This window comes from Macrobrachium rosenbergii, chromosome 41 (genome assembly GCF_040412425.1).
Source record: "Macrobrachium rosenbergii isolate ZJJX-2024 chromosome 41, ASM4041242v1, whole genome shotgun sequence".
In the NCBI taxonomy this organism is placed as follows: Eukaryota; Metazoa; Arthropoda; class Malacostraca; order Decapoda; family Palaemonidae; genus Macrobrachium; species Macrobrachium rosenbergii.
In genome coordinates, this window is record NC_089781.1 from 13,370,381 (window position 1) to 13,382,880 (window position 12,500).

The 12,500-nt window shown below is 36.3% G+C and overlaps 2 protein-coding genes across 2 annotated transcripts in view; one reads left to right on the forward strand and one right to left on the reverse strand.

The window, feature by feature from the left end:
- Positions 1-9,040, forward strand: part of LOC136826659 (zwei Ig domain protein zig-8-like) — a 38,753-nt gene extending 29,713 nt beyond the window's left edge. Inside the window, exons 3-7 of the mRNA XM_067084014.1 lie at positions 303-523; positions 1,886-2,096; positions 5,009-5,136; positions 5,495-5,666; positions 7,028-9,040. Of these exons, the coding sequence (XP_066940115.1) occupies positions 303-523; positions 1,886-2,096; positions 5,009-5,136; positions 5,495-5,666; positions 7,028-7,164 (869 nt within the window). The 3' untranslated portion in view covers positions 7,165-9,040. The remainder of the gene's footprint in view (positions 1-302; positions 524-1,885; positions 2,097-5,008; positions 5,137-5,494; positions 5,667-7,027) is intronic.
- Positions 1-12,500, reverse strand: part of LOC136826658 (ankyrin-2-like) — a 745,006-nt gene that overhangs the window by 486,294 nt on the left and 246,212 nt on the right. The window lies entirely within an intron of this gene.

Sequence of the window (12,500 nt, forward strand, 5' to 3'; positions counted from 1 at the left end):
AATCCTGTAGACTACATACTCTGAAACAATTAAATAAAACCCTCACTCTCTTTCTCTCTCTCTCTGTAACACAGGTCAGCCTCATTTTGACCTCTTAATAAAATATGTTCGACTGCATAGTTTTCTCTTTGATTATTAAACCTTGTAGACTACATAACCAATTAAACAATGCTCTTTCTCTCCACCAGAGGTCGGAGTCATGGCGACCGCTTAATAATATATTTTCGAATACATAGGTCTTTCTTTCGTTATATCCTGTAGACTACATAAACAATTAAAAATGCCCTTTCTCTCTCCAACAGAGGTCAGCCTCATGGTGGTGGTGGTGGAGAGCAAAGTGAGGGTGGACGCCCGCAACAGCAACACGAAGGAGGGCGAAGACGAGCCCCTCGTGGTCCCCGAATTCGACCCTAATGAGCCGAAGGAACCTCATTTCGCTGAGGATTCCCCGAAGCAAGTGGTGGCCTCAGTGGGGTCCCCCGCCCACATACCGTGCAAGCCCAGGAACCTGGGTGCGAAGTCGGTAGGTTATCCGGTAGCTGTTTGTTTGTAGTTGGTTATCAGTGATGAAAGCATCGGCGTATTATGCCGTTGTTCAGTTGTTTACGTTTGAGTATCAGTAATAACAATATGAACTATACCAAAAGCATTAAGTAGAGTGCGTAACTCCATCAAGACAATACAGAATGAAGCTACTTACACCAATGAAAATATTATTATTATTATTATTATTATTATTATTATTATTATTATTATTATTATTATTATTATTATTATTATTATTATTATTAAAAATTCTACGGTGCACAATACCCAGTTTTAATTTATAAAGGTTTACTTTATTGCCGAAATATGATTTAATATCGACAACATGGCACTTCCTTCCTCATATACATCAAAAATGAATAGCCTAGTGGGAGTTCTAAGGTACCTATAAAATTAAAATTTCATTCACCGTCTTCAAGATACTTTCTTAACAAACACACGCACAGACACTCGCAAATATATTACCACAAAGTTTAGTTACTGAAGATAATAACGCTGATGATGATACTGCTGACGACAGCGAATTCTTCTAATAATAATAGCAACGGTATTAGTAATAATGATAATAATACCACAGGGCCCAATTCTGAATTGAATTCTGTTAAGGGCATTAGCAGATTCTTTCTTCGATTTACGCTTGCTGGAATGTACTACTTTCAAGTGTTATTGGTAATAAATCTAAAAGGATTTGACATTAAATGGCAAAAGGTTATACATCGCAAGCTGCGCGTTTACTACGAACAATCAATTATTTTAGCGCGAGTGTTGGGTACAATATTTATGAAGATCAAATTTGTCAGGACTTTTTATAACAAGTCAATGATATCTCATAAGGGTTTTTTCCTGGAAAAATATTTGATTACTCCAAGTCTATGTTATATGAACAGTTTTCATTTCTTAGAAAAAAATATTTGATTTTTTATCGCTACCTTAAAATAACATAATTCGGAAAAATATAACTTGAATAGGCGATAAAAAGCCATATATTTTAAAAAGAAATACACCTTCGACTGCTCTTCACGGGTAGATTTTAATATGGTATACGCAATAATATCCGGTAGACTTAATCGAGCATATGTTATAATATCTAGAACATTTCAATACGGCATGGGTAATAATACCCTGTATGATTTATTAATTCTACATTATTTGTTTTCTTGATCCAGTCTATAGGTCGGTAAACATCCAAACCATTAGGAACAATTTCATAGAGAGCGCCATTCATGTTTACATTATGAATTTTAATGTAGGGGTGATATTATCCAGCAGATATCATTACAGCAAAGCCAATATAACATCGAACAGCACTTTCATAAAGAACTTTCGTTCCTGGCTGCAGGTTTCGTGGATTCGTCACCGCGACCTCCACGTTCTGACGGTGGGTTCGTTCACATTCACGAACGACGAGAGATTCTCTGCCCACCGCGATGCCACCACAGGGGACTGGATCTTGGTCATTCGCAGACCCACGACTGCTGATTCCGGCTTTTACGAGTGCTCCATCTCCACAAAGCCGGTCACGGCAATTGCTGTGAAACTCAACGTAGTTGGTGAGTTACTGCTATTTCTTCTTCTCCTTCTGGCTCTTCTTTGCATTCTTTCTTTCTTGTTTTTCTTTTAAATCAAGAATATAACAACGAAACTTTCTTCTTATATCTTTTTTTTTTTACCAAGAATATAAAAAAGCAACAGCGCGAGGAGCGAGAAAAAATATAAATGGAACATAAAAACCGTGATGTCTTTAAGTCGAAGCCATTGACAAAATAGAGATATTGTGTCTTTCGTCTCACTGTAAATATTTTAACAACCCTAAATCAGCTTCTGCAGACGTAAAATCCTTGAAGGATTGAAACCTCAGGAATTCCAACATTCCAACCTTGCAACAGCACCAGCTGCAACGCTCGTAAAAATTCAATGAGCAAAACCAAAGTAAAAAAAAAAAAAGTTAAAAAAAGTAAAAAAAGGAAACGGCTCAGCAGTTTATAACTCAAACTGAGTTCAAGATTTACTCGCTCAACACGTCTTTACACGTCTTGCACTGTTGCATGCCCGTCTTGAATTTAAATTCTCGAAGCCAGAAAGACGGATGCCTGCGTAACTTCTAGTCTTCCCTTCTCCACCTCTCCCTCCCCCCTTTCTTCTTCTCCCTCCCCCCTCCACCCCCTTCCCGATGGTATATCATTCTGTTGGAGCAATCCGGGAACTTTATTATGGTGTGAAGTTAGTTAAGGAATTTCAGACTCTAATGAGGTTTCAAAGGGAATAATCACACTTAGAGAGAGAGAGAGAGAGAGAGAGAGAGAGAGAGAGAGAGAGAGAGAGAGAGAGAGAGAGAGAGAGAATGCATTTCATCAACAGAGCAACAGAAAACCATTTGGGAAAATTACTTCGATGTAAAGTTAGTTGTGGTGATTTAGATTCTAATGAGGCATAGCCGAGAATATTTATAATTAAGAGAGAGAGAGAGAGAGAGAGAGAGAGAGAGAGAGAGAAATTTCATCAATATAATAACACCAACATAACAATACTAAACAATCCGTGAACATTATTTGAGTGTAAAGTTAGTTGTGAAGTTGTCGATTCTCGTAAAATTTCAGTGGGAATACAAGAGAGAGAGAGAGAGAGAGAGAGAGAGAGAGAGAGAGAGAGAGAGAGAGAGAGAGAGAGAGAGAGAGAGAATTAATTCCATTAATATCGTACCACTAAACACAATTCCAGCCAAGTATGTTAAATATTAATGATCTAGCGGAGATAGGGACTGATGAATATTCACTCTATTCAATCAGAACTTACCAACAGCGCACGAAGACGCAGTGAAAACATTATTGCAACGTCAGTTTTCTAGTCTAGAGCACGAAAATGCTACACGAAAAAGTAACGAAACACGCTAAATTACGTTCCTCGTTCGGTTTGTGAAAACAGTGACTGGTATGGTGAATTACCATATCATGAATATGATCGATATGGATTCCAGAGGTCTCTGGCCTATAAGAGATCAGCCCTCGTTTCAACATATTTGTTATTGAAATTCATTGGCCGATTGGAATGTTAACGTTGTTTGTTGTAGATTCGCCCGATTTACATGTGGGCATATCGGCACATGCAAAAATGGACGTTTGTAAGGAAATATATTAAAAATAATTTTGTGCAACAAAAAATTATGGAGAATCAAAATGCTATACAGGATTGTTTTTTCAAAGATCTTGAAACTTTACAGGGACAAAATCAGATACTTTAGCTAAAGGTTTCTGAAATAATAGCTCTGAATGTCATGGGAAATGAGTATGATATCGAAAAGCTACATGAAACTACTAAAGGAGATGGGAGGGAGAGAAAGACTTCCAGAGAGACCACTTGCAATTAATTATATAGAAAGAACGTGGCAAAAGAGAGGGCCGAAGAACTTCGGAAAAAAAAATCAATATTGCTTCATAATATAACGTATTGTACGAGAATATTAGTCATTCCAAAACAGCGCAAAGTGATAACAGCAGTATCAAGATAACTGCTACTGATGATGACGCTAAAGAAGATGGCGTTTGTATAATTCGTCATGTGAGTACTTATATTTACAAATATCGATGCTGGTCCCTCTTTGAATGCTTACGTGGAAGTTTTGGAGGTATAAAAGGTGCATATACGTTTCATAGAGGAGCAGATTCGTCAGTCTATAACAAGTTACCGCCCTAGAAATCCAGCTCTACATAATCTCTACAATAAACACTGTTGAATTAACAATTGGGTGGGGCTTGTCTCCAAAGCTGTTACATATAGCTGATGGAGAAAAAAAGATCCCAGATAGGAAGATTACTACTCATTATGGAAGGCTGCAGGTCAATATGGACCCCAGCTTAATTATTTTCACAAATTTCAATGGATTTCAAATACTTAAACAAAAGCAACCCTATAGGTAAACTTAATTTGAACATTTTAAGACAAAAAATAAAGAAAAACTATCCTTGAATTAGCCACCAGTTTAAACATGACAGCCTAGTCCTCAGCCTCTCCTGAGCGAATATTGTAGGAAAGATGATGATGCGATATACGTGATCCCATGTCACGTAACTGGCGTTACAACAAAACAGGTTCCTAGATTTGATCGAAGAAATCGTGAGCAAAACGACACGAAAATATAACAAAAATATATATACAGAATGCGAATTACCCACCTCTAGTTGTCAGAGCAGAATAGAATATAGAATTTAGGCCAAAGGCCAAGCGTTGGGACATGAGGTCATTCAGCACTGAAACAGAAATTAACAGTGAAAAGATTTGAAAGGTGTAACAGGGGGAAAACCTCGCAGTTGCACTATGAAGCAACTGTTAGGAGAGGGTGGAAAGTAAGATTGAAGAAAGAGAATATGAACGGAGGTACAGTTAAAGGAATGAAAGGGGTTGCAGCTAGGACGGGACGTATCCCTGGCTGTTGGTTATAAAAAAAAATATTTTCCGTTCCTTCCAGTGCCAACAGTGGAACTTGTGGGCGACGGCGAGATCTACCTTGACAGGGGCAGCACATTAAACCTAACGTGTGTTGTTCATTTCACCCCAACCCCACCCGAGTTCATCTTGTGGTATCATAGGGATAAGGTAAGGCCATTATGTAAATTTTGAAATACAGTTAACCTGTCCAATTACTTTAGATCAGCGGAATTCAAATTAGGTTTAGGGGTTACATAACCATAGCCGACGACTCATATTCATTAGACTTTTTGTTAGTTGAGAGGATTACCTGTTTATACTATTCCTGACCATAATTATCTTGAAGAGGTGTAATATCCCGAGTAATTTTTTTATGTTTTGTGAAATTGCCGCTGTAAAACATTTAGTAACTTCAGAAGAGTAACTGAATATATCTTGCTAATTACTGCTGTGTTTGGCCGAAGTGAATGAGATTTTAATATACTTTTCCCTGTATATATTCACTGTTTTCTTTCCCTCCGTTCAGCTCGTGAACTATGGCAAACCAGGTCGAGCCATTAGCGTCGAAACGACGCACGACGGAGACACTACGAGGTCCTCTTTGCTCGTTCATAATGCGACGATGTGGGACTCTGGGAAGTACGCCTGTAAGCCTTCAAATGCTCCCCGAGTCTCCAGAATGGTCCATGTTCTGAGGAGTGAGTACCAGAGGATTTTGAGTAGTACTGCTCGTAAATAATGATAATAAAGGAGTGGTCCGTGTTCTTTGGAGAGAAAAGGGAGGATTTTGGGGAGTAATGTTCCATAATAATAATAATAATAATAATAATAATAATAATAATAATAATAATAATAATATGTTTTAGCGGCATTTAGTTTGTAGAGTCTTCTCTATTCTTCTTAGCAAAGGAAATAAATTAATGATAGCCATAAAAACAACGATAGCTATATTAATAGCAACATCAACAGCATTGATAAGTAATAATACCACCAACAGTAATAGGTATAGTGGAGATCGAATGATTTTTTTAATGTTATCTGTAATATATACAAAAAAGGTTAAGGTACAACCACTAATTCTACAGTAGGTATGAGAGATGAAAGGCTTAAAGGAAGTACTCTAAATAAATCTCACCTGAAGCCTTTCCTCTACAAAATATGAGCAAGAGGAAGTAGAAAAAAAAAAGGAAATCTTCCTCAGAGATGATTGAATTTTTCAATTATGTTCCCCACGGTCCATTTAAAGGGTTTTATAATAAGCTTGGGTCTTTGGTATAAATCCTTTATAAATGAGTAGCATTAAAGCGGCAAGAACTTGATTCCTTTGGACTTCTCTGTTATTAATGAACTTTCAGAGAACAGGATTAAAGTATTCCAAGTTGAGTCATAATTTTAGGGAGTTGGTTTTTATTGCAATGGCCCTTTTTTTTACAGGCCTTCGTTTTTTGTAACGTTTATGACGCCATAAAGGATCAGTAAAATAATTATTAACCATTTGTTATAGAAGACAGCACCTCTACAAAAATATATATCTGGCTTTCGTGGATGAATTCATATATATATATATATATATATATATATATATATATATATATATATATATATATATATATTTTTTTTTTTTTTTTTTTTTTTTTTTGTCATGTTCAAGGGCCTTAAAAGATCAGTGAAAAAATCTTAGCCACATTTCATAGATGATATTAACTGCAAAACTCTAGTAATTTCGTGGGAAGTTTTAATTTTGTGATTTTTATGGTGCCTACGGGTGGTCTCGGACGACAAGCCATTTTTTTTAATGCGGTCTTTATCGCGTCAGTAATCTGCCATATCAATATTATGTGACAGATTTTTTATACAATGCTAAGAATTGTGCAATTACTTTTATCGTCTAGGGCCACCCGAAGAGGATCAGTGAAAATCCTATTAGCTATATTTCAGAGACAAACAACAAAGGCAGAAAAAAATGTATCTGAAAGTTTCCATTGTTTACAGTAATGTTTTTTTTTTTATTTCGCAGGAGGAAGTCTCCATTGTTTACAGTATATATTTTCTTTGGCAGGCGAAACTCCAGCAGCCATGCAAACCACCACCAGCAGTGCTCCGCGTGCAAGAAGCTCCCTCACGCTCTTCGTTTCATTCCACCTCATAACTCTCTCTTCGTTCTTCATATCCTACTCTCATTCCTTATTCAGATAAGATACTCATCTGTGATCGAGCTGGAGTTACTGAAAATAAGCTGGATTCACATCCACGCGAGAATCACCGCGGTTCCTGAAGTGTTACACTTGACGACGCTTCACCAATTCCCGCGTTCTAGAAGGAAGGTCCATCAGGGAATGATTCCCACTCTGGAGGTTCATCACAGGGAGGATTCCTATTGTGGTTGCAGTGACTGGTAGTTCTGTGCAAGGCCAGAGGAAGTCTTTGAGTGACAGTATTAAGCAACGCATGGCTCCCTCTTGTTACATGGTCTCGGGTGAGACATTGAAAAGACTGGTATTTTAAGATTGGTAGTTTCAGCGCATAGACTGACCTTACAGTGAAAGTTACATAAGAACTTTGCTCAGTATGGTGACTATTCGTTAAGAAAATAAACTACATTCAGAGGAGTAAGACATACGAAGGGCTTTCTTGATATCTGCACGGAAGGGTAAAATCTATGAATTTACAAATGCGATTAGGCGGAATTCTCTTGAGGAAAATATGCCCGAGAGAGAGAGAGAGAGAGAGAGAGAGAGAGAGAGAGAGAGAGAGAGAGAGAGAGACGATCTCAACGGATGACAGACTATAAGGTGAAAGGATGATTCACAGTCAAGTGGACGTGAATGGTTCCAAAGACTTGCTGTAGTCAGATGGCGACTATTATGTGTTTAAATCCTTTTCGAAGGTCAAGCAGCTGTTGCTTGTTAGTCTGCTCCAGAGACTTGGAGAGTGGTGGGGAGGGGAGGGTGGGGAGTAGAGGGGAGGGACTGGGGTCCCGGCGGGAACTCATTAGTGTTCAAGTCTCGATGAATGAGAGACTTGGTATTCAATTACTCGTACTATAATCGTTGTCAGTGTCATTTAACCGATGGATGTTGAACAATTAAAGATTAATATTTCTGTGTGGATGATAATCAGTAAGGTGATAAAAAAATGTATAATTTTGCATATTTTGCACCCAAATATGTATTACAAATAGAATAAATATAACCTTTTATGAAGATAGTTGTCATAACTGTGATATTTCTGTAAATACAAATGATATATTACGAGAGTTTAAAGCGAAGACTGGCATCCTTTCAAAAGGGTTTCTTGACGAGATTATCTAGGGCAAAAAAATAATTTTAACTTTTCGGAAGGTATAATGACAACATTCGAAATAAATACAAGTTTCTGTCTTTTGGAAAGCCCGAAATTACTTCAAACACGACAACCAGCATGACAAAGATTCTTTAGCGTAACAAATGTCATTTAAACAGAATATATTTTCTCGAAGAGAAGCGAATTTTATTTTCTTTAGTTTGTTAGATTTAATTTCGAGCTGACAAATCAGCTGATATGTTTGTGTATATGTGTATATGTAAAACTCATAAGTATTTGACAAAAGGAAACAATATTGTCCTTTTTATGTCTAAAGCTCTAATATGTAAGTTGGCCAACGCCTGGATCTCTGTTAGCCCTAATTTCTGAATCTCCTATTCACAAGAGTATCGAGACAAATCACTTAATTCAGGATATACAATAATCATCCTTTACTTTAACATCCTCAAAATCGCTTTCAGTTTTTTTTTACAAACACCTTTTATCACTATCCCATACCCTTCCTCCATTCCCTCAGTCATGGACTCATCAATTTTCTTCAATTCCTGTGTGAGCTTTCCTTCATAAAATCATCAAGTTGTCTCTATTCCTGTTTGGAATTCCCTTCAAACTTTCCTTCAGAGACTGATTAGGTTTCCTTATTTTCCATCTGGACATTCCTTACGTAGTGAAATATAAGTTGGCGGGTTTAGTATAAGTCTATTGTCTTCCGGGGAGAAGCTCTCCATTTGTAAAATTATATAATAAACGTTGAAGCAGCTTTTGATCACTCATTTGTTTCTTTTTTCAAAATACCCTTGTCTCCCACAAAAAAATGAAAGATTCAAGTTACTAAATGGAAAAAAATATGAATTATATGAATTTTAGATTTCTGTAAAAGAAAACTACTAAGATGGCTATTTGTCTTTTTGTCCGCAATTTTCCTGTCCGCCTTCAGGTCTAAAAAAGCAATGAGGCTACCGGGCTGCAAATTGGTACGTTGATCATCCACCCTCCAATCATTAAACATACCAAATTAGAGCCCTCTAGCCTCTGTAGTTTTTATTTTATTTAAAGTTAAATTTAGCCATGATCGTGCATCTGGTACCGCTATAGGTGCCAACAAGAAAGGCCACCACCGGGCCGTGGCGGAAAGTTCATGGGCCGCGGGTGAGTTTCCTGAGAGTTTCACACAACATTATACACTGTACGGAAAACTCGATTGCGCCGAAGAAACTTCGGCGCATTTTTTACTTGTTTTCATTGTTCATAAGAATCGCCCAAAACAGAAAAGACAATATGGGCCAATTTAGAGCACTTTACAGCTTAAAGCTCTGTAAGTAGAGAAACCTTATTCTGGCAATAAGGAATGAATGAATAAAGCGGTGAATTATGCATGGACGCCTCAGAATGTCACACGTGGATGGTGGAAAAAGTGACGATTCCGACTCAAGCCATTTACGAGTCGGCAACTAATTTGTAAGTGAAATAATGACGATAGCGTTTTATTCAATCTATGCAGCGGAAAATTAATGGTCGTGGAATTTCGTCATGTACGCATTTAAAAACTTCAAAGAGAAATTTCATGCTTGAAACGGTGACATTGCGCAAGGTGACATCATTGCTCTCACGGAAAGGTTACCTCTTATTTTCCGTTCATTCAACTTATTTTCTATTGCAAAACAGAACATTATGACGCTGGAGTGAAAGACTAATTGAAAGGTCCGACATATGAATAATTTTTTTTTTTTCACGAAATAAATGCAATTAGTTCCTAAATGTTTTTGCAGATAATACAAACGACCACTGCCAAAATAACTACTGTAACTACAACGAAAACAACAGCAATTGTAAAAACATTCTTGAATGTTGGTGATAATACAAACGACCATTGCCAAAATAACTACTGTAACTACAACGAGAACAACAGCAATTGTAAAAACATTCCTGAATGTTGTTGATGATGATACAAACGACCATTGCCAAAATAACAACTGTAACTACAACGAAAACAACAGCAGTTGTAAAAACATTTCTGAATGTTGTCGGTGATAATACAAACGACCATTGCCAAAATAACTACTGTACATACAACGAAAACAACAGCAATTGTAAAAACAGAGTAAAGATATTGCCAAAGAGGCAATGATTTTCTTTTCCATTCAGTGCTACCCCACAACTCAATTGTTATCCATAAAGGTAAGAAAATGTTCAGATGTGCTACATTCTGCCTTTGAAGCTGAAAACTCTGATACTCTTTGATCACATGAATATGAAAAAGTCTAATTGACAGCACTTCAACAACGAGGCCCCACTTCCCACCATCTGTGGACGTTTTATGTGAAATGTTTCTGAATACCTCAATTCTGCAGTGACCTTAATTGGATCCTTTACAATACGACCTTTTTTTCCCCTTTCGAGATGAGATTCTGCCTCTCCCTTGGGGTAAGGGTTCTCTTCTTTTGTGTACCTTTGCTGTTCTTCCTTTTTTTTTTTTGTATGCTCAAAATACGAGATCAGAGCTAAATTAGGTTACCTATCGAATTGCCCTTCCAATATGTGAAAAAAAATCATTATCGATCAGTTTATATATATACAGTAGTATATATATATATATATATATATATATATATATATATATATATATATATATATATATATATATATATATATATATATATATATATATATATATATATAATACAAAAGGAACGCTTAAGTGTTTGCCTCTTAATAGCAAATGTATAATTACCCATCTAGATGAGTACAAAATTATGTAACCAGCCCAGCAGTAAAGAAGAAGAGCGATTACTCAGGTACTTCGTTTTACAGTGAGGTTCCGTGTACGCTACTCACCTACAGTAGATGTACAAATGATGAGAACGATAGGGCAGAAATTTCAAATAATGTCATGCTGATTTATGGACGAAAATTTTCTTGGCTGTCAAGTCAATCAAATTACGGATGCACCCAGCTACTTACGAAACAGGCTTCTGATATTATTATTAGTTTAATAATACATCGATTAGGAAGAAATGGTTGCATGCGGATTATGACTCGCCCCCTTCCCGTCATGTAAGACGTTGCAGTTAGGGAGTATGTTAGGCTAAAATGTATAATACCTTGAAAGGACACCCTTGGTCTTGACCTCTAGAAAAAGCTGAAGTAGCCACAGCATTCGTTTAAGACAGGTTTGACAAGTGACAGCAAAAGCCTATTCGGTTCCGGACTACGGCTTATTAACTATACAATATTTCTACAATTTAATCTCTTGAATCAATGGAATTTAAGTTTATTTCATTTTCTTGGCAATGTTTTCAAGGGAGCATTGAGACTGAATTTGAAATTTATTTTGGTGTGAATTTTCAAGGTAAATAAATTCCAAAGACATTTGAAATAACTGAATTTTTTTTTGAAATAGATGTTTATTAGTCGCTCTTCCAACTTACACACGCGTAGTTGTTTTTCGAGGACAGGTTTTCTAATAAACTTTAAAACTAGCTATCAGGGCCGGAGTGCACACAGAAGAATACTAAACTTGAAGTGAATGAATTTTAAATCACATGTGAACTTTTCACTCACACTGAATAAAACAATAACACTCTTAAGTTAATAGTTTAACGAGATCCAATATTGCACGTCATGGAAGGCAAGACTTCCTTGCAACGGCTTATTTGGATGTTATGTGCTGGTATGCTTGATGCAAAGCCAAATTTCATATCAGATTAGAACTGATGTTAAGAGGTCCCGATTTTCATTTAAAGAGCCGTGACTGATAAAATTCCTATTAACATATGCAAAGATTTCGAAATACACTTCACCCAAAAGTAAAGAAAAAATAATAATAATAATAATAATAATAATAATAATAATAATAATAATAATAATAATAATAATAATAATAATAATAATAATAATAATAATAATGAGACCATAAGATTGTACGGAAAAATAGTTGCAAGATACAGCAACCATTGATGCTCTAACATGAAACGACTATTTATTTGGGCTTGACGTGTTTTAAAACATTATATATTTAACCAAATGAAATTCAAAGCTTTTTTTATAGTGAGCAAATTATATGCTATATGTTTACACGTTCCCCGGAATAGTTCTACATGAGTTTTTTTATTCGGATAATAACCATAAAACTTACTAATAGTCTTTTACCTTCATAAGCTATTAGCCTCTTGTTTTCAAGCAACGTTCTTTGGGATGGGGTTGATAGCCCCATGCATTCTCTAACTTAG